Genomic DNA, 23593 nt, shown 5'->3' with positions numbered 1-23593 from the left:
GGGATTTTGGTTATTACTGATAGGCAGGGGTGTTTTTTCGTTATTAGCCTAAGTTCAGATATTTTTTTTTTTCATAATTTACCCTTAATTTATTTAGTTTCTCAAAAACAATAAAATAAAACTAAAAATAAATAATAATAATTTATTTAGACATTTTCTCCCTGTTGTCTATTTCACTGTAAAATTCTTTGCAGATCATTTTCCATCTCTCCTCTACTCATCGTCTCCACACTCTCCACACAGAAACACACACTTGACGCGCGATCACGACTCGCCGGAGTTTGCTGTACCCGCGGAGAGAATCTCATCCCTTCGCCGCCGTGATAAACATTCGAAGGTTAGTTTCTTTCGATTCGTACGGTGGTGGTCTTGTCAGATTCGCCTCAAAAAAATTACCGAATTCACTACTGTCTTCAGTTCTTCATTTGTTTACATCGGAATTCAAATTTGTTCAATTTTCCGGTTGTTATTTGAATTGATAAACAGTAAAAAATCTAAGAACTTAAACAATGGCTTCTGTTGAGGTTAGATCCAATTGGAGGGGAGCAGGGTAAAATTTCCTACCGAAATAAGAAGACTTTAATTATTTATTTTCTAGGTTAATTAAGATTTCCAAATTGGTGAATGTGTTCATATCCAATCGGATCCAATTGGATCCGGCATACTTGACCCGTATCCGACAAATCAAAGTCTGACAAATTGAAATTTATGTTTGTTCATAATGCTGTTGAGATTTGAGAACATATATATATATATTTCAGTGTTCATGATTTAAATTTTCAAAAGTATTACATTTGGGCATAATAATAATAATAATTTCTGATTGTTTAGCTGAACTGGATGAACCAGATCACGAACCAATTCGAAGTGAAAATCAACAAAGAAGAAGAGCTGGAGCCAGTTCAGGACACACAGTCACTGAAAGGAGGAGGAGGAGGAGGAAACGGGCAGATTCGATATCGATCTCCGTCGGCTGCTGAACTGTTAGATGCGCAGCAGCAAGTTCAGATGGAGAAGACTCTGAAAAGAAACCGACAGCACGAGTCCTTTTCCGACAAGATCCAGAGATGGCGTGGCGCGATACTATTGGTTATGGTCCCTCTCATGCTAATCTCGTTTGTGCTATTTGTCATGCCCACGAGACCTACTTCGGAGTCCATCTCCAGAAAGTTCTCGCCGAACTTCATATCGAAGCGCTATGCCGTAATCTTTGATGCTGGCAGCTCTGGCAGTAGGGTCCACGTCTTCTGCTTTAACCAGCAGCTTGAACTTGTTCCCATGGGCAAAGAACTTGAGCTTTTTATACAGGTAATCTTGCGCTTTATTCAATCAACTTTTGCATCTGATTTCGTAGTTGCTTCTGAACTTGGGGTAGAATGCTTTATTCAGGCCACGTTTCGGTGCCTCTGTTTTATATGTTCGATGCTGATCTGTAAAAGGCGGGTTGATTAAAGGAATTGGCAATATTGAGATCGTTTCTTCCTAGGAACTATACATTTAAATATGTGATCCATAAGCTCTTTTAATTTTTCGAAAGATTTAGACTTGTATCTCATTAAATATAACATACCTTTACCTAGAGAAATTAACAATAAAGTCTAAAGATGAAGTACGAATTTGAGAATATACAGTGAAACGAGATAGAGAGGGTTGTTTATCCTGGAATTCTATCAGAACATCCTAGTAAGGATACAGGTGGAGCTTGAGCGCTTTATATATATGTATATATATAATCTTCCCCGCATATTTCTTTCCTTGATTCATTAACCAGGTCTCAAATGTGTGTGTGGCCGTCATTTGTACATTCATTTAATGTATATATATATTCTGTAATGTAGATTTACTTTCTTTTTGTAGAGAAAACCAGGTTTGAGTGGATATGCAAAGGACCCCGAGGCTGCTGCACATTCACTTTCGGATCTTCTTGAAAAAGCGGAAGCAGCAGTCCCCAAAGAACTGCGGCAAAACACACCAGTCAGAGTTGGGGTAGGTACTTTTTGGTCATTATTTGCAACGGTATTTGGAAAAACCTCTGTTTATTTGCTTGTTTATGTTCAAACTGAATTGCACTGCTTATGTTCGCGCAGGCTACTGCTGGTTTAAGGCAATTGGAAGGTGATGCATCTGACAGGATTTTACAAGCCGTAAACTACATGCTCTAATTTTTTCCTACACAATTTACATTCTTTTTGTTTTTTTCGTCCAAGTTCAGTGTATTTATTATACCTCTAAACTCTTGTGAAGGTGAGGGATTATTTGAAGAATAAAAGTTCCTTTAAGTCCAAGAGTGACTGGGTTACGGTTCTGGATGGAAATCAGGAAGGTGCTTATCAATGGGTATGTTACCTTCATACTTCCTCATTTCTCTCTCTATGTATTGGTGGATTGTTATCTGTAAGTTGTCTATGGACTTTATTCAGCTGCACAAGGTTTGGGGTTTTTGTACTTCTAACATTTGTTTCTGGTTTACATCTCAGTAGTTTTATGATATAACTGCATTCTCTAATAAAATAGAGCCTCGGTGCAACTTTAAGTGGACAATGGGTATATTTGCTTCATTTATCTTTGAGAAATGCAAAAAAAAAAATAAAAAATTCTGTCTGGTAAAAGAATCTAGGCTGTAATGTGCCCCGATTTTACAGAAATGTTACAGATTGTAATTGTCAGAGAATAACGTGAATAGTTACTGTTATCCCATTCATAAAAGTTGGCCAACAATGGTAAAAAGATTTGGAGTAAGAAGTGTACTACGTGACGGTTCTAGTACCAATTTATTTTTAGTGTAACATATGTCTAGTCTTCCTAAAAAAGTAGAATTATAGAATCGAGAGTAAATATACTGTACTTTATCATTGCCAATGGGAGGATTTGAATACTGCGTTCTCTAGCTAGAAAAAGTGCGTCTGGAATACATTTTTGTAGGGGTGGTTTCGGTACGGTTACCGAACATTTTGTTCAATACCGTGTACCTACCGTATCTTTCGGTATTGAAAAATTCTATACCGTTACCGTACCAACAATTGCGGTATACTGTTATTCGGTATACCGTTAGTTTCGGTACGGTATGATCGGTATGTGGTAATCTACCGTACGTCATTTTGTTGATGAACTCGGATGATACAATAATTAAGATGAATACTAATTAAATGCATAAATACAACAAATTAAGCAAATGAATATGGTAATCAAACAATTTACATGAATATACATTATACGACCGTAATAGCGTATGTTGCTTCAATTAACTAATGATTACTAAGATATGTATAGAAAAATTGTAGAAACTAATGAGCAAAAAGTTTCATGGTTTAAGTAAGATAAATAAAAAAAATTATGTTGTAATAATGCAAATGAAACAAAAGGGTGAGAACTTAGGGGGGAAAGAAAGGGAGAAGAAAATTATGGCAAAAAATATTCCACCAATAAGAGATTAGTTGGACTTTGAAACTAAAGAAGTACGTGAAATAAACAACTTTAACGAGAACCAAATTAAATATTGAGTTTGCGTAAATATATGAAAATAATAAAAAAAATAGAATTATGTTTATATAATATATATAGGATGTATCATATCTTTATTCTTGTTTTTTATTTTTATTTTATAATATTTGTTGACTATATTTTTTATATTTACAATATAAAAGGTAAAATATATTAACTAATTTTTAAAATACAAAGTTACGGTACGGTACGGTATTACCATGGTATTGAAGATACAATACCGCTACCGTACCGTAAGATAATGGTACGGTACCGATACTGTACCAAATGTAGTGGTAACCGATAATTCGGTATTTATTCGGTAATTGTTGGTAGGTATACCGTGGTAATCGGTATTTGGTAATTTTTGCCCAGCCCTACATTTTTGTATGTTAACTAATGAGATTTGGAGCCAAATTAAATAGGATTTGTTGGGTTTATGGTTGGTCCAACTAGCTAGATGCGACGAAGGAACTTTTTTCGAGTATAACTGTAACACAAAATTATTTACATCCCCAAAAAGTCTCTGCAAAAACCAAAAAACAGCAAAATGTGCTGCAGGTACTCTAATAACCTGGCACAAAGTACAGAGACGAGTATGCGAATAAATAACATATATTTGTTCTTAATTCTTTTTTCTTGTCTACTTTTCAGTGGCTGTAAACTTATCCAGGCTTTGTTATTATATCTGTACAGGTGACCATAAACTATCTATTAGGAAATATGGGCAAAGAATATTCTAGTACTGTTGGAGTGGTTGATCTTGGTGGTGGCTCTGTACAAATGGCATATGCCATCTCAGAGTCAGATGCCGCTAATGCTCCAAAGATATCCGATGGAGAGGAATCTTATGTGCAGGAAATGTTTCTCAAGGGAAGGAAATATCATCTTTACGTTCACAGGTATATCCGTTACCCTGCAATACATATGAATATTTTCTTACGTGTTCTTTTGGGCCTGTCTCGTGTTGTGGAATGATAGTGCGTTACTATATTAGTAGTCTTTTTTGTGGTTATCATTAGATTCCCGTAAAGTCATTAATAATCTATATTCTGTTTTCTTATTTTTATGTGGTCAATGTTATCTACTTGCAGTTACCTGCGCTATGGGCTACTAGCTGGTCGAGCTGAGATTTTAAAGATCGATGAAGAATCTGGCAATCCGTGTCTATTGACGGGTTATAATGGTGTGTAGAACTTTCCTTGCTGCGTTACTTTCTTAACCCCCTCTTGCTTTTCCTTTGACTTTCTCTTTTCGAATGGAATTTTATTTTCTTTTGAAGTGATGGATGAAAATGTCAGATTAAATCAATGTATTTGTGCAATAGTTGTAAAAGCTCATAGTTGTAACAAGTATCGTAAAAATTAAATCTTGGTTATTTGGTAACTCTAAGTATTAAAAGAAATTAATAGAATCATGTTCTAGAGTTGATGAGGGAAAGAGATACTAGCACAATCAGTATCAATGAGGTGACAATCTCCCAATAGAATCAGAGTCGTGAGTTGATAGAAAGATACAGTGGCAAAATCAGTGGTTAAGCTGAATTCGGATCTCCCATATTTTTTTTATTTTTTTTTGTGTGTGTGTGTGTGTGTGTGTGTGTGTGATCAGATTCTGATGATATTTATTAACTGTGAAGGTTCTTACAAATACGGCCAAACAATGTATAAGGCCTCGGCTTTGCCTTCGGGTGCCAGCTACATCAAGTGTAGAGAAACAGCTATTAAGGCTCTGAGAGTGAATGATTCTTGTACCCACATGAAATGTACCTTTGGCGGCGTGTGGAATGGTGGTGGAGGCGACGGCCAAAAGAATTTATTTGTTGCTTCGTTCTTTTTCGATCGAGCTGCTGAGGTAAGAGTATTTACTTCCACATTTGGATTCTTGAAATAAATTTATTTATTTATTTTAGTTCAAGCCTAGAAATAAATATTTACTCGTGGTTAATAATGTGTATAGGCTGGTTTTGTCGACCCAAGCTTGCCTGTTGCAAAAGTTCATCCAGCAGATTTTGAGGACGCAGCGAAACGCGCATGTGAGACTCGTCTCGAAGATGGCAAATCTTTATATCCTCGTGTGGAAGCAGATAATCTGCCCTACTTATGCATGGACCTCACTTATCAATTTACGCTGCTTGTTGACGGTTTTGGTGAGTAATTGACTTCCGTTTTTCGATTAAAAATAAAGATAAAATTGGTCATATATTTACGTGTGTTATACTTGCGAAGGATTTATCATGTCGTTGATTTGACAGGCCTTGATAAATGGGAATCAATTACTTTGGTGAAAAAGGTACAGTATCAAAATTCTCTAGTTGAAGCTGCATGGCCATTGGGCAGTGCCATTGAGGCTGTTTCATAGTTTGGTCCTAACTATTTTTATCTATTTTTTTATTTCTCCGGAGAAAGTTTCGATTATGAATAAGGATTCGAAACGGAGGAAATAGCACAATTAAAAAGTGAAAACATTAGCATTTACAGATTGTAATTTTTGACAAAATGCGATTGTGCATCATCGATTTTTTTGACACGTTAATGGAGTCATCGAACTTTTTGTACGAGGTTTATTGTTTATTTCCAGTATATTTTCAAGCGTGCGAATGAAGCCTTTAGTTGTACGGAGTCGAATTCTCTAAATTGTTGTTAAATCAGTATCTAGTAACTGAAAGGAAAATAGAGGCAAAGGTGAATTTGGCCGAGCCAAGTAACAAGAAGACGAATGTGATCAAGGGCAAGGCAAATGAAACAAAAAAATTCAAAGGAAATTGCCACAATTGTGGAAAGAGTGATAACATGGCTCGAGACTGCCGTCAGCCAATGACGGGACAGTATCCATCCCTACCGATCTGTTTGAGATGGACCTAACTGCTTTGGTGTTTGAGGCCAATATGGTGGATAACCCAAGAGAGTGCTGGGTTGATGTTTGGTTTCCTTAACATCAACCTAGACATGGCCATGGCCGGTTTTGGGCCCGGAACCGGCCCGAACCGGCCCGTTGACCGGGTGAACCGGCCCGGACCCGTGAACCGGCCCGTCCTACCCGGGATGAGCCCGGTTCTAAGAAATGGTTCACCCGGATTAAAAAAAAAATCAAATAATTTCAAAAAAAAAGCAAATAACGGCTAGTGAACCGGCCCGAACCGGCCCGGGTGAATCGGCCGTTATTTTTTCTTTTTTGAATCCCCCCCCCCCCCCCCCCAATTTTTCCTATAAATACCCTCACACCTCAATTTTCCTATAATTTACTTATTCATCAAATATTTCAAAAAAAATAAAATAAAAAAAAATTCAAATTTTCCGGGCCGACCTGGAACCGGCCCGGAACCGGCGGGCCGACCCGGCCCGCCGAACCGTGCATATTACGGGCCGGTTCCGGTTCCGGTTCCGGAAAAAGTGAACCGTGAACCGGTATGAACCGGCCCGAACCGGCCCGTGGCCGTGTCTACATCAACCCAATTACATAAAAATGACCGAATTACCCTTTTTTATCGTACGTAGCCTTTTTTTTCTTCTTCTTTTTAATATTTATATTTTGTTATTACTTATTTTTCGAATTTTTTGTCTTCTTTAGTTTTTCCAATATTTTTCTTTTTATTTTTCTTTCAAAAATTTTTCATTTCAATTTTTTTTCGTAAAAGATATTTTAATTATTTTTCGATTTTTTACAAACTTATTCTGATTTTTTTTCGAATTTCTTTTCTCTTCAGTTTTTCCGAAATTTATTTTTATTTTTTTTCGGAAAAAAAAATTAAATTTTGAATTTCTTTTACGTCTTTATTTTTATTTTTTTCGATTATGTTTTTCAAAAAACATATTTTTCGAAATTTATTTTTCGAAAAAATAATACTTTGTTTGAAAATATATTTTTTATTATTCAGAAATTATTTTTTTTGAGTTTTTTTTTTCTTATTTTCTATTTTTTCAACTATTTTTTTAATTTTTCTAATTTAGTTATTTTTATTTTATATTAATTATTTAAATAAAATTGAATATGTCATTGTGATTTTATCAAAAAAAAAATATGTCATTGTGATAAAGAGATTAAAAGGTAGAAAGTCATTAACATATCTAATCACAATAATTTTATTGGATCTCTCAAGGTCCAATTAGTTATCTTTCAATTAGCTTGATACACGCTAACCAAACATCAAATTAAACTTTACTATTTAGTAAATCTTAGTTAATCTTACCAACCAAGCCCAACCTATAAGTATGGGATCCAATTCTTGTAAGAACTGAAAATAAAAACAATATGTATAAAATTTTAAAATTATGACATAAAATATTTCTAACAATGATGCAATAAAATAAACTTAAATGCCAGCCTTTAGGCACATGGCACATATTATACATGATTCAAAAAAAAAAGAAAAAAAAAAAATTACATGAAATAAAAAGTAATAGATTGATCTAAGTAAGAAAGAGACTAGTGAATATCACTGTAGTTGACCTTGGACCCAACAGGTGGTTGACTTGTAGCCAGTAGTACGCGATGGCAACATCGAAGTTGTGCTCCCGTCTTCCCATACTCATCTGTATAATATATGGAATTGGATTTTTTTTTTCTGGAAGAGCAACAACAAAATCCACCATTACTGTAACTTAGAAATATTGTTTGATTGCCTATATTATCTAGCTCAATACACGTCATTCAATTTGTATTAAAACATATTTAAAAAAAGCTGAAAAAAGTTGAAAAAAGCTATAACTGATAGCGAACCGCCCGTTATTTGTCTTTTTTTTTTGTTTTTTGAATTCACCGCCTCCCCCGCCCATTTTTTCATATAAATAACCTCACACCTCATTTTTTCTGTAAAACTAAGTTCAAGTCCTTTCATTTATTTCCTTTTGTTTTTTTTCCTATTTAAAAGTAATTCTTTTAATTTATTTATTTATAAAGTATTTTCAATATATATATATATATATATATATATATATATATATATATATATATATATATATATATATATATATATATATATATATATATATATATATATATATATATATATATATATATATGGGGTCATTAGCAATAAACCCCTCGTATAGATAATAAATGGTGATATGTCCAACCCTTAAATCTTTCTTTGTGATAACCCCCTAGAATTTGTATTTCCAATTTTACCCTTATGTCAATTAACATAATTAGTCTCAATTATTCCTTTTTTCACTCTTTCCATAACAATAATCTAATTCCTAAAAATCTACTTCCAAATTTCTAAAAATTTGCTACCAAATCAAAAAATAGGATTTTTTTTTTATTTATTATTTTGTATTATTTTCGGATTTTATAGCCACTTTTTTATTATTTTTTAATATTTTTTTAATAAAAAAATATATTTTTTTTTATTTTTTTAAACAAAAATTTGATTTTTTTTTTCTCGACAGATTTACAACTCCGAATATGACTATAGTTGAATATGACTATTATGTGACTACGCTGTGTATAATAGTGTAATTAACATATTGTAGAAGCATAATTATTAATATAACAGTAAGAATATGACTACTATGTGAATGTGACTGTGCTTTGTAAAACATTATAATTAACAGACAGTAGAAACATGAATATGACTATTATGTGACTACAGTTTGTATAACATACTGAACATGATAGTGGAAATATGACTATTATATGACTAGCAACTGCGTAATGTGACTACAAGTAATCAGCACTTGAAAAAACTTGCAATATTAACAGCAAAATACATTGCAAAAAGAAAAAAAAATGACTACGAAAAAACAAAAATAACTATTGTGATCATTCAACAATGGCCATCGAACATGTTTTTTTGTTGCGGTATCCAACTCGGTTGCACCGACTTCACTTAATCTTCCGTTTGATCTTCTCTGTTAAATATGACTACACTGTTGAACATATGCAGCACTACAAAAAAAAAAACAAATATAACTAAGTTTTTAAACATGACTACTCTGTCAAACGTGACTACTCTGTAAAATACATTGCACTACAACCGACTAATCTCGTAACTCAATGGATTTTCCAGATCTAAACATTCAGAATATGCAGAATAACACAAAAATTAATAAAATCAAGAATAATTGAAAATCAATGTATTCTTTCATAACAAACAAATAATAGATCTGAAATTCAGATCCATAACATATTATATTGCTAGTTCGACAATTAATTCGAGAAAAATAAAAAAATAAAATTTACCAATTAATATAGTATATATTGGTATTCAGCGTCGAGATATGGGAAATCTCCATGTAGAAATCCGACGGAGGCGGCGATAAGGTGGAGAAGGCGCCGCCGCCAATTGTACCAGGCGTCGATGTGGTGGTGTTCGACGAGTGGGGAGACGATCTCCAACATCGGCAGAGGAGGGCCTGGGCCCCTACAACGAGTTTCGGCCGACGGCGTTTGAAGGATATTGTTGACTCCGGCGGTTTTACAGATCTGAAGAAGAAGGAAAAAAAAAATTGAACTGTGAACAGAGAGAGAACGGGAGAATGAAACAGAGAGAGAGAGGGAGAGCGAGAACTGAAACAGAGAGAGAGAGAGGGAGAGCGAGAACTGAAGAAGAAGGAAAAAGAAAAAAAGAAAAAAAAAAAGAACTGTGAACAAAAGAACGAGAGATAGCGAGAACAGAGAACAAAGAGAAAGAGGAGAGAATGAAAGAGAGAGAAATAAAATTGTATTAGGTTAAAACCCTAACACATAGGGGCATTTTAGTCTTATCATGGCTGGTAAGGGTGTCTCACTAATTTAGATTGGGTTATGGGCTATGGGAAAAGTCTTTAAAGTCAATTGGATTTAGTTCAAAATATTTTCCAAATAAGGGGTGTATTGCATATTTCCCATATATATATATATATATATATATATATATATATATATATATATATATATATATATATATATATATATATATATATATATATATATATATATATATATATATATATATATATATATATACATATATATCTACATATATATATATACATATATATATATATATATCTACATATATATATATACATATATATATATATATATATATATACATATATATATATATATATACATATATATATATATATATATATATATATACATATATATAAGTGTTTCCGACCTAGATAGGCCCGGAATCAGAGTGAATCGGCAGGCCGGCCCGGCCCGACGAACCGTATGTTGTACGGGCCGGTTCCGGTTCCTGAAAAAGTGAACCGCGAACCGGAGTGAAACGGCCCAAACCAGCCCATGGCCGTGTCTATATTTGTCTTTGCCCATATTTAAAATAGGGGGTAATCACAAAAGAGCCCATGACAAGGGCACTTAATTAAAAGAGGGACATCCAATTTTTTTGTCTTTCAAATAAATCCACCCCATTCAAACTTATTTGCAAATAAGGAAAATCCTTTTATATATACCAAAATTACCCCCAATTCATTGAAACCCAATTTAACTCCAATTTCATGATTTACACCCCAATTTAGCCCAATTTCATCAATTAACCAATTTTAACCCTAATTTCAATTTTAACCCCAATTTTAACCCTAATTCTTATCAATTCCACCCATTATGCTCTAACTTCTTTAATATTACACATTGACCCCGGATTTAAACAAATATATCACATTAACCCCCAAAAATTTTTTTTTTCAGAAAATAATTTTTTTTTTCTGAAATATTTTTTTTCCGGCCAGATTCCGGCGTTGACCGCCGGTCTCCGGCGTTGAATTTTTTTATTTTTTTTATTTTAATAATTTTGTTTTTTCTTAAAAAAAATATTTTAATTAATTTTACTGTCTTGGCTGCTAAATTACTGTCTCCGGCAGCTATTTAACTGTCAGAGACAGTAATTTAACAGTTAATTGACTGTTTTTTTTTCTTCAAAAATATTTTAATTAATATTACTGTATTCGTTGCTAAATTACTGTCTCCAGCAGTTATTTAACTGTCGGAGACAGTAATTTAACTGTTAATTGACTTTTTTATTCTTAAAAAAAATATTTTTAATTAATATTACTATATTCGTTGTTAAATTACTGTCTCCAACAGTTATTTAACTGTCGGAGACAGTAATTTAACTGTTAATTGACTTTTTTATTCTTAAAAAAAATATTTTTAATTAATATTACTGTATTCGTTGCTAAATTACTGTCTCCAGCAGTTATTTAACTGTCGGAGACAGTAATTTAACTGTTAATTGACTTTTTTATTCTTAAAAAAAATATTTTTAATTAATATTATTGTATTCGTTGCTAAATTACTATCTCCAGCGGTTATTTAACTGTCGGAGACAGTAATTTAACTGTTAATTGACTTTTTTTTTCCTTACAAAAAAAATTATTTTAATTAATATTACTGTCTTGGATGTTAAATTACTGTCTCCAACAGTAATTTAACTGTCTTAGACAATAATATTAATAATATTACTGTTCGGAAAAATAATATTCATAATATTACTGTCCCAAACAGTAATATTACTGTCTGAGACAGTAATTTAGTAGTCAAGACAGTAATATTAATTAAAATATTTTTTTTTCTAAGAAAAAAAAATTCAAAAGAAAAAGTCAACGCCGGAGACCGGCGGTCAACGGTGGTTGACCGGCCGGAAAAAAAAGTCAGGAAAAAAATATTTAAAAAAAAAAAAGTCAACGCCGGAGACCGGCGGTCATCGCCGGAATCTGGCCGGAAAAAAAACATTTCAGAAAAAAAATTATTTTCTGAAAAAAAAAGTTTTGGGGGTTAATGTGATATATTTGTTTAAATCCGGGGTCAATGTGTAATATTAAGGAAGTTAGAGCATAATGGGTGGAATTGTTAAGAATTATATTATTGATGGTATTATAGGGTTCTTTGATATAAACTTTTCAATACTTCTTACAATGGGGAGAGACTCAAACTATTTCGCACCATTTGAGAAAACTCTCTTCCTAATTTTAGCCAGTCATTTTACCAATTATGCCCCTCCCATCAGTTGATTTTACTTTTTTTTTTTTATTATTAATTTTTAATTTTTTTATATTTTTAATTTTTTAAATAATTATTTTTTGTATTTTTAACTTTTTTTTCTCATATATTAATTGGAGCATAGTCAATTATGGAACTGACTACTAAATTATAAATACAAAAAAAATTAAATCAACTGTATATTATAAAACAAAATATATACAAAAGTGATTAATTTATACATATCGGAATCCATAAACAAAAATTTAAAAATAAATTAAAAGAAAAAAGTCAATTAACCTAATCGACTAGAACATAGTCGATTAAGGTCCAACATCCACAAACTACCTTCGCCAGCGACGTCCTCCGCCTGATCTATCCAAACAAATCCTAGATTTGACACCTCCCCTCCCATACCGCTGCCACCACCACCTACAGTCGCCGTCATGCCGGAATTTTCACACCCAGCCACCATGAATGAAAATGTCGATTCCACCACCAAAATCTCCGCTAACATCTGCACCACCGCTGCCAATTCTATCGAATCCACCACCGCTGCCAATTCTATCGAATCCACCACCGCCAATTCCACCGAATCCACACCTTCGCTCCAACATCGACACCTCCCCTCCCACACAGCTGCCCCCGTCGCCAACCTCCATCTGCGCCGCCTTCTACAACCGCCCTATCACCGGACCACTGCCAAACACTCGATATAATCTTGTAAAGAGGGAAAGATAAGAGAGAGAAAGAGAAGAGAGTGATAAAAGAAGAAATAGATCGAGAGAAAAAATGCACTACTAATGAAAATTGGTGTGGGCCCGATTTTATTTCAAAGTGGTGAAGAAGACAACCGACTTTGTACAAACTAGAAATTAGTTTAGCTGGTTTTGTGTGGTGGGGTTAATTGAAGAGTGAAGAAGATATATAAAATGAGAAATAATTAGGGCTGAGAAAGTTTTAAATAAGGGTAATACTGGTATTATGCTGCTATTAAATAAGGGAAAATTCTCAACCCTATTTATTTTGTGAAGGGAATTTTCCTTATCTATATTTTTCAGACGGGTCTTGCTAATTTTCCCTTAAAATAAGAATGATTGATTTATTGTCACGGCTATTTGCAAGACTAGTTCTATTAAATGTAAGATAAAATTAAAATTTTCAATTTATAAGTACTATAATACAATTACTTGTTAAAAAAATTAATGCAATACCACAAACTAAAAAAAACACAAAAATTTGTCCACAAAACTACAAAATCAAATTCTTATCATCTCCGTCTTCCAAAATCTGCTAAAACATTTCTCAATCCTCTTTCATAAACCCACAAATCCTTAACAAACCTTACAAAGAGGGCAAATACGTAGTCAAAAGACATCAAAATGGAAGATTCTACAGTGGAGGAATCGAAGGAGGTATGCATTAATGTATTTTATTTGCTACGTTATCGTTTTCCAAAAAAAATCGCCATGTCGAATTTTGTCCCTAAAACCCGACATTAAGATGTCGATATCTGTGAAACAAACTCGGCATGAGCACATGGCGATTTTGTTGTCTAATTATCTCCTTAATGTCGATTCCTTGTGCATTAATTCCACCCCTGCATGTCGAGATTTAGCAAGGTGTTTCGACACTGTGATGTCTATTATATCCGGTCTTAATTTTAATTTTTTTTCGCTCTACCTTTTCTGAAGATTGAACAAAATATGGAATTAGCAATGAATTACTCTAGTGAATTTACCAATCACACTTCATTTGTAACAAGAGATGAAATATTGAGGTGGGTGAGAGAAGTGGAGAGACGTTTCGAAAGTGGACTCATGCAGTGGCGGACTCAGGCGGCGGCAGTGAAGGGGTTTTGTCTTTCAGGTTCCGGACGGCGGCGAGAGGGTCTGGCAAGTTGTTTTTTCTTGTTCCGTTGTTCCATTTTCATAATTTTTTTTTTTCATTTTACAGACTTAAACCTTGTTTTTTTGTCTTGAAAAAAAAACAAGAGGACATTAGCGATGAGTAGGGATGGCAAAAAACCCGATCCGCAACTACCTATGGGTATCCATTCCGTTTAAAACCCGTACCGAAACCATTAGGATTTGGTAATGACTTTGGTAAAAGAAATACAAACCGTCATGATTTTAGTTTGGTTCTGTTTTTACCCCGTAGGTAATGAATATATATATATATACATATATATATATATATATATATATATATATATATATATATATATATATATATATATATATATATATATATATATATATATTAATTCAGTAAATTTTAAAAGTAAAGTATTAAATAATATAGGAGTAATAATATAACTTAACATCTAATGAATTGTGCAAGTACATAATAAGTTTCTTATGATTCCAGTCAATTGTTTATCCTAAGTTTCACACCTCTGAAATTCATTATTTACATTTTCAAGATCTTGTAGTAAATATTGTTATTTTAATCATTTTTTTGTTGTTGTAGAACTTCCATTTTGATAAAACGTCTTATTTCATTTTGTATAATTCGCTTAAAATTATTTCTTATGGCCTAATTTAAATGGTAAATGAGTATCCGTGGGGGTATTCGGATATTGGTGGTAATGGTAATGATATTTTGATTAAATTTTTAAATGAATTTGGTATGGTCCTGGTATTCCACTTTTTCGAGGATATCCACTCCGATGCCATCACTAATGATGAGTATATTAGTCATTTCAAGGTATTTTTTTGTAGTCTGCTTTTTTAATTGGTCTTACATTTGGCGGAACAAGTATTTCGACTGGCCACGACCTTAATTTATTAGTGAAATATTTTTTTTCGAATGATGTACTTGAATTAAATTAATGTATAAAGTACTAAAGTACCAAGTTTAATATGTAAATTATTGATTATAATTTCATTTTGTTTGTCTAGGAATTTCATTTTATAATCCGATTTGATATATGTAATTTAAAAAAAATGTTTTTTTACGCTCTGCTCCGCATTTGTATTTACGTAAAAAATTCGGGTGCGAACTCCGATTTGATGACTGTAATTAATTAACGCGATTGTTTACGCTCTTTTAACAAAAAAAATCAAGTGCATGATCGTTTGAGATACTTGGGTGTGAATTCCGATTTGATGACTGCAATTAATAAACCCGATTGTTTACGCTCGATATATTTGTTTAAGTGATTCATTTTATGTAATGGATTGCATGAAAGTTAAGATACTTGTAAATTCAATATCGTTGTCAATGGTTATACTTAGATTAGCAGACAATACGATTTCGTTCATGTTTGAACTGCAATGTATATAGTTAATACTATTCGGATCGTGTGTTGATCTGCTATGTATATAGTATTTCAAGAATTTTATGCATGCAGTATATACTATTTGGTCGTGTTTGATCCGCGATGTATAGATTATTTCAATGCGTATAGTATATACTATTTGGATCGTGTTTGATCCGCGATGTATAGATTACTTCAAGAATTTTATGCGTATAGTATACACTATTTGGATCGTGTTTGATCTGCGATGTATATAGTATTTCAAGAATTATATACATGCAGTATTTACTACTAGGATCGTGTTTGATCCTTGATGTATATATTATTTCAAGAATTTTATGCGTACAGTATATACTATTTGAATCGTGATTGATCTGCGATGTATTATACTATTTGGATCGTGTTTTGACTGCAATGTATATAGTATATACTATTTGGATCGTATTTGATCTGCAACGTATATAGTATTTCAAGAATTTTATGCATACAGTATATACTACTTGGATCGTTTTTTATCTGCGAGTATAGATCATTCCAAGAATTTTATGCATACAGTATATTCTTGATTACTAGCTTAGTAATTTTTTTTTTTTCAAAATGAATCAATTGTTTAAATGAACGAAAAAATAAAATTAAGAATGAATGCATTTTAGTGTGTCATGCTCTGTATTCACACACGGCAATACGGATTATTTAATGCTTTCGATAATTGAATGACGAAAGATCTGTGGTTTTCTATGTGTTTTCAACTATAGGGATTATTTAACAATTGGAAATGACAAAGTATCAATCGTGTATGTTGAGAGAAAAAAAAGCGTAAACTATACATGTTTTTCTAGACTTGAATGCATGAAATAATTATTATTTGTCAAATGAAATGAAGAAAATGAGAAGAAATGGTAAGTCAAGATTCACTATTGAAATAGAAAATGAGGAGAAAGAACTAGCTCACAAGATGCAGGTTGCTAAGATATTGGAGGCAAAAGCACACATTGTTAATGCTTTTGATTACTTTTCCACTATAGACTTATGGGTGTGGAAAAAAAAATGTATGAACCTTGTTTTTTGGAAACCACATGTTCGTGAAGTGAAAAATACTTGTTAAAAATATATAATGTGTTGAGACCGTGCAAAATTCTGAATATGGAGAATATTCTCATCTGCATAATCTTTGTGAATCATGAATATATATGATACTTTGAGCATGTTGCACGTACTTGTTCCATTAACAACGAACCGTGTGGCTTTAGCTCCTTTTCGCCCCTCGCGACTTGAATGTCTTATTTGTTGGATGATTACAAATGAAGTCCCTACTCCTATTTATACTAGGCTGCCTCTTTAATGGACGGTGGAGATCTATTTGATCTCACGGCTAGAAATTGTTAACTAGAACACTCCAAAGTATTCCTACAAAATATCTCTTTAATGGACGGTGAAGATCTATTTGATCTCACGGCTAGGAATTGTTTACTAGAACACTCCAAAGTATTCCTACAAAATATCTACAAAGGGAGGGTTCCAGAAAGTTTTCTAGAATCCTCCAAGAATCTCTACCAATCTCTATATACACTTGGGCCAACTTGGGCCTATTCTATTTGGGCTAAGTTTTGAACTCTTCACCTCCCAACCCAAGGAAAACTGGCAAAGGGTTGGGCCAAAACTGGCGGGCCGTGACTGTTGGGACGTGAAGCCCAGGAGTCAAGGAAAATTCGCAAGAGGTTCTAGATTAGCCGGTTTTAATTTTATTAACATGCTTTGATTAACTTCGTCTAAAGCGGAATAAACTAATTTAGCAACTTACAATTTTTGCGAGCAGATTCGTTTCTATCTTCGGCGCACGAACGTGGATCCATACCAAGCCTTCAATCCTCGAAAAAACCGTTGTCCAGAAATTTACAGCCTTTTTCCTTCACCAATATCTCCGAGATGGTTAATCTGATAGAGAAACCCTTCAAACAGATTATACTACTATGGGTTAGGAAGCTGCTGTATTTCAAGCCTATCGGATGAATGGTTGATTTATGGTAGGAAGCTGCTGTATAAATTTCAAGCCTATCGGATGAACGGTCGATTTATGGTGAATTTCTTCGCAGGACTGCTCAGAAATTTTGGGAATAATAGTTTTCTATAAAAACCTATAATCTTCTATTGTATATCCCAGATTAATAATTCTTCTACAAGGGTGGACTTTTACTTGAAGTAATCTAATAAACTTAGAGAGAAAAGAAGAAGAGAAAAATATTCTCTCTCCAACGTGAAATAGGCGTGTAGTCTTATTCATCTCTCTCATCAACCTAATCTCTATTATATATAGCACAAGGAATTACAGTCACATATGGAAACAAATCGCACTCCTTCTATAACTCTATATAGTCGAAAATTGCAATCCAATGGGGACTTAATTTTCGGCTATATTAATTCCAATATATAATAATGGTTGAATTTTATTTTCTCGATTAATTAGAAAATCCATTGGGCTACAATAGGGACTAAAGGAGAAAATATAAATCGGACAACTAATAATTAATTAAATCCAAACTCTTAAAAGAATTCATTTAATTAATTATTAAATAATTATTTATTTTCCACTACCAAATAATTATTGAACTCCCGTTTATATTCTCAAATATTACATTCGAGCTCCGGTCGATCATTACTTAGATTCTCCCCACATTAAGATATGTTATAACCACCGTGCATATAATTTATTCACTGCTAAATAAATAAAATGGTTTCTTTTCAGGAGTCTTACCTGCTTAACTTATTTGAGTATGCCGGATATGAAATTCACCTGGCCAGGACTTGGCATAAACAAATCTTATAAGCTACTCAAGGGTTTTTATCAATCCCAATTTCAGAGATGTGGATTCCTTTCGATAATTAATTTCCACCTATTAATTCTTAATGTATCTACCCAACGCACCGGGGGCCATGTGACTCAATATAGGAATCTCTCCCATTGTGACATCAAAGTAGAGATCATCAATTAAATGTGTACGTTAATTATCTAGGGATTAAGAGAGTAAATAATTTATTGTCAACTAGAAATAATACGGTTTCATTTATGAACCGTGTTGAAACAATTATTTCACTTTGTCTGGAACAACACATGCCGGGTGTGCTAGCACAACAAGTCAAAACAATAAGTACAAAAGTTATTCTCTGTTTACTGTGATCAAGACCAATCACTTAAATATTGTGCACAATCTTTTATCAATGGTTACTCCATTTCCATCTAGATTGTGAACGTTTATCTTTATATTCTAAACGAACTTTTGAAATGATCTTTCTGTGTGCCGTAGCACACATCTCGAATACTATTAGAATATCAGACTTATGCTTTTAATTAATTGACAAACAATCAATTAAATGCATTGAATAACCTTGTGCAGATTCTCCTAAAATGATAATATGCTATTATCAATTCAACAATAAAATTATGTAGCAAAAAGCAAGACTTTTAGTCTACTATCCTAACAGTGACATCCTCCCCCGCCTAATCCGGCGACGTCCTCGTTGCCTTGAACAAGTGGAGACGATCTTGAAATTTCCACAAGTCTTCCTTAGTCTCCCACGTTACCTCGGACTCGGGTAGTCCCTTCCATTTGATAAGGTATTGAATACTCGGTGGAACACCCTTACGTCGCTTCAGTTGTCGGCCGAGCACTTCCTCGATCTCCTTATCATATGACTTGGTCATGAGGGATGGTGCTCGATGTGACTCTCCTCGGCTTAGGTCTTTCTTGTCTTCATGAGAAGGCTTTAACATGCTCACGTGGAAGACCAGTTGAATCTTCAAAGAACTTGGAAGTTCTAGGCGATACAAGACTTTATCGACTTTGCCGATTACCGGGAATGGTCCTTCGTACCTCAACAAGGCCCTTGTGCATGCTCCGCAATGCCTTGAACTGTTGGGGCAAGAGTTTCACCATCACTTGTGCTCCAATGTTGAATTCCCGTGATCGTTGTTTGTCGTCCGCCCATTTCTTCATACGCCACCTAGCCTTCTCAAGGCACACTCTAGCTAAGTCAGCTTGCTCCTCCACGACTTAGCCATCTTCAATGCTCCGGGACTCCTTCCATCGGTTGCAGTAGCCAAAGTGTGTGTCATAAGCGGTTGTTGTCCCGTTGCAAGCTCGAATGGACTCCTCCCCGTGGCTTCACTTCACTGCAAGTTGTAAGAAAATTGAGCCACGTCGAGGAGTTTCGCCCAATCCTTTTGATTGGCTCCCACAAAGTGCCGTAGGTAGCACTCAAGTAGTGCGTTCACCCTCTCTGTTTGCCCGTCGGTTTGGGGGTGAAAACTCTTTGAGAAGCGAAGCTCGGACCCCAAAAGTTTGAAAAGTTCCGTCCATAATTGTCCCGTGAAGCGTGGGTCTCGATCACTTATGATGCTCCTCGGTAGTCTCCAATACTTGACAACATTCTTGAAATAGAACCGGGCTGCCTCCTCCGCGGTACAATCCCTCGGGCAAGCTATGAACGTCCCATATTTTGAAAAATGATCTATCACCACCATGATAGACATGGACCCCTCGGACATCGGCAAGGCACTGATGAAGTCCATCGAGATTGACTCCCATGGTCGGTCGGGGATTCGGAGTGGTTCGAGTAGCCCTGCCTGCTGTTAGTTCTCTACCTTGTGTTGTTGGCACACAATACAAGTCTTTACATACACATCAACACTGTCCCGCATGTGAGGCCAAAAGTAGGCCATCTCAAGCAACGCCATGGTTCGCCTTTGGCCCGGATGCCCCGCCCACTTGGTGTCGTGGCATTCCTTGATGAGGTCATTCCACAAGCTCCCCCACTTTGGAACAAAAAGTCTTCGTCCCTTTGTGTAGAGTAGGCCGTCCTCTACCCAAAATTGCCTCGTCTTTCCCTCCTTGACGAGTCGACTTAGATCTTTGGCCAATGGATCGTGTTCGATCCCTTCTCGAATCATGTCGGCCAAGTTCCCCTTTGTTGAGCTAATAGCTGCAAGTTCAGCCTTTCTACTCAATGCATCGGCCACATTGTTTTCCTTCCCCGGTTTATACTCCAAGACGTAGTCAAACTCCACCAGAAAGTCTTGTCACTGTGCTTGTTTTGGTGAGAGTTTCTTCTGCGTTTGGAAGTAGCTCGTGGCAACGTTATCTGTCTTGACCACGAACGGTGCGCCTAATAAATAGTGTCGCCACACCCTAAGGCAATGAATGATGGCGGTCATCTCCTTCTCTTGGATCGTGTAGCTCCGTTCCGTCTTGTTGAGTTTTCAGCTCTCGAAGGCAATCGATGCCCCTTTTGCATCAAGACCCTTCCAATGGCAAAGTCGGAAGCGTCCGTGTGAAGTTCGAACGACTTCCCAAACTCCGGTAAGGCGAGGACCGGCTCTTGTCTCCCCGCTGCCTTTAAGTCCTCGAATGCCCGTTGGCATGAGTCGGACCACTCCCACGCCTTGTTCTTCTTGAGCAAGTCGGTTAATGGTGCCGCTCGTGCCGAGTACCCTTTTATGAACCGTCTATAGTAATTAATTAAATCAAGAAAAGAACGTGACTCGGTTACCTTTGTCGGTGGTTCCCACTCGGTGATAGCCTTGATCTTTGCTTCATCCATTTGGAGTCGCCCGTACTCGATGATGTGCCCCAAGAATTGGACCTCCTCCTAGGCAAAATCGCACTTATCCTTCTTCACAAAGAGCTCATTCTTCCGAAGTACTTGGAAGACGGTGCGAAGGTGGTTGGCATGTTCCTCCATTATGTCGCTATAAACGATGATGTCATCTAAGTAGACCACCATGAACCAGTTCAAGTATAGATCAAAGATCTTGTTCATGAGAGTGCAGAATGTTGTCGGGGCATTGGTTAACCCGAACGGCATGACAAACCACTCGTAGGAACCGTAGCGAGTGATGCATGATGTCTTTGCCTCGTCTCCTTCGGCAATGCAGACTTGGTAATAGCCCTTTTACAAGTCCATCTTCGTGTATATCTTGGCTTAACCAAGTCTATCGAACAAATCGGCTATCAAGGAGATTGAGTACTTGTTCTTAACGGTTACCTTGTTTAATGCTCAGTAATCCACGCACATCCTTAGAGAGCCGTCGTGCTTCTTTTGGAATAAGATCGGTACTTGTTGAAGAATGCCCTCGATTTGATAAAGAATGCCTTGAATTTGATGAAGAACGACTTGAATATTGTAGAGAGAATTTTCTCCTACAGTTTTTCTTCTTCTTGAGTTGTGTTATGAATTGTGTAGGGAGGGTTCCTATTTATATTAGTGGAATAAGAGTCCTTGATAATCTTCTTTGATGACGTGGCACAATTTGATCGACTCTCTTTAAATTGATATTATTCTTTTATAACTTGAAAGAAAATAAATAATTCTATTGACCAATAATTAATTGATAATTATCTCCATGACTTATTTTAAAAGACAAATTATAATCTTAAAATTCAATTTTAATATAATATAAATTATATTAAAATTTAGGTGACTACACATTGTTAGAGAAAATTTCAGAATTTATAAGATAATGTATTAATGTTCTTACTAAATAAAGAATTCATTTTGAAACACAAAATTGTAATTCCAATTTCTGAAATTTCGATCTGCTTCTCTTTTTATGGTCAGAAACGGAATTTGATCGCGTCTCTTCAGCACGCTCAAGAAGGGTTCTAGAACAAAACACACACACGCCGCTCTCTCTCTCTTCCAGGCTATTTACTCTCCGTTTTCTCTCTTCTGCATTGTGTTACAAAACTAAAATAATATAGTTGAGGGCCATTCTACAAATTGGATTTTAAAAAGTTGGCACCAAATTAAATTATAGTTGAGAGCCACTCTGCAAATTAAATATGTCCTCAGCTTCGCCTAGCAGCACAACGCTTGTATTGCTCTCCCACAACCCCGTTTTCACGGTTTAGGCTGCTCCCATTTCGCTCGCCGCTACTACGGGAATCGCTTTTGCTTTCTTTTCCTCTGGCTACTTAGATGTTTCAGTTCGCCAGATTGTCTCTTGCTTGCCCATGGATTCAGCAACAGTTCGAAAGGTTGCCCTATTCGGGAATCTCCGGATCTATGCTTATTTTCAACTCCCCGAAGCATTTCGCCCTTCCTCGTCTCTAGGTGCAATTATTATTCTTAAAATAACTGAATTTGCAAAAGTTGGCACCAAATTAAATTCGTTGAGGGTCACTCTACAAACTAATAATAAGTGTGTTCATATAATTTTATTTGTAGTAAATATAAAATGTACCTTGTACTAAACTTTTATCCTCCACTAATTATATCTGTCCTCATCGTATCTCTCCTTAAGGTCATGACTTGCCAAAATCACTAATACTAACTTAGGGAACGCCCTACTCCTACATAGGCCAAACAATTGTAAAATTAACTCATATGGATTACAAATACGGATTTAAATAAATCGAGTCGAGCCGATCACATGTTTGTTCAATCTTATTCGAAATTTTTATCAATCTTTCAAAGTTTCGTTTTACCTTAATTTGATAAACAATCGAGTCCAGTTCGAATGAGCTTTATTCGAACCTGAACGAGTCAAGCCCGAGAGGCCTAATTGTTTATTCATTTATTGTGATTTTTTTCCTAACCGAGCTCGAGTCAATCTTCATAGCTTATCGAACAAAATATGTGTTTGTACTCGGTTCATTATATTTTGACGAATGAAACGATCTCGAAATATATATCGAGTAACATGGTTTTATTTTCAGGTGTCCTGACTACAAATTTCCATGCTATATTATTCATTAATTGAAGCTACTACCATGTAAGTACGATGGCATATCATCAATGTACTAATTCCACCGTCCTATTTTCCCATGCATGCAAATATATATCTACAAGTAGAGTTAATAATAGCAATTGGGAAAATTTCAGTTTACATTCCCAAGTTTTCAGTGATTTCACATTTAGTCCCCT

At 34.9% G+C, this 23593-nt stretch overlaps 1 protein-coding gene and 1 long non-coding RNA gene across 3 annotated transcripts; one reads left to right on the top strand and one right to left on the bottom strand.

Moving 5' to 3' along the window:
* The first annotated feature begins 45 nt into the window (after window positions 1–45).
* Window positions 46–6037, top strand: LOC105954018 (apyrase 2). 2 transcript variants are annotated; one of them, XM_012977690.2, is made up of 10 exons: window positions 46–337; window positions 832–1308; window positions 1858–1986; window positions 2088–2144; window positions 2245–2337; window positions 4177–4382; window positions 4575–4666; window positions 5120–5334; window positions 5440–5629; window positions 5735–6037. In XM_012977690.2, the coding sequence occupies exons 2-10, from the start codon at window positions 841–843 to the stop codon at window positions 5839–5841; spliced, it is 1557 nt and encodes a 518-aa protein (XP_012833144.1). In that variant the 5' UTR covers window positions 46–337; window positions 832–840; the 3' UTR covers window positions 5842–6037. The 2 variants fall into 2 exon arrangements, with proteins under 2 accessions (XP_012833144.1, XP_012833145.1); XM_012977691.2 differs by having other exon boundaries at window positions 170–337; window positions 850–1308.
* Window positions 6038–9093: 3056 nt separating this feature from the next.
* On the bottom strand, window positions 9094–10011 carry LOC148769715 (uncharacterized). Its single transcript, XR_016032041.1, has 2 exons — window positions 9664–10011; window positions 9094–9369 (listed from the first exon to the last, which is right to left on the bottom strand). It is a non-coding gene; the product is annotated as an uncharacterized LOC148769715 (long non-coding RNA).
* Between the last annotated feature and the right edge of the window lie 13582 nt (window positions 10012–23593).

Source organism: Erythranthe guttata, chromosome 7 (assembly GCF_056151865.1).
Source record: "Erythranthe guttata isolate IM_541 chromosome 7, IM_541, whole genome shotgun sequence".
NCBI lineage: Eukaryota > Viridiplantae > Streptophyta > Magnoliopsida > Lamiales > Phrymaceae > Erythranthe > Erythranthe guttata.
Note: the sequence above shows the minus strand (reverse complement) of the source record. Positions and strands in the feature narration are given on the sequence as shown.

Excerpts from the sequence above, each read along its gene's own strand:
- LOC105954018 (XM_012977690.2), top strand. The coding sequence starts at position 841 with ATGAACCAGATCACGAACCAATTCGAAGTGAAAATCAACAAAGAAGAA. Across the intron at positions 2,338-4,176 it reads AGGAAGGTGCTTATCAATGG|GTGACCATAAACTATCTATT; the intron begins GTATGTTACCTT and ends ATATCTGTACAG. Across the intron at positions 5,335-5,439 it reads TTTTCGATCGAGCTGCTGAG|GCTGGTTTTGTCGACCCAAG; the intron begins GTAAGAGTATTT and ends TAATGTGTATAG.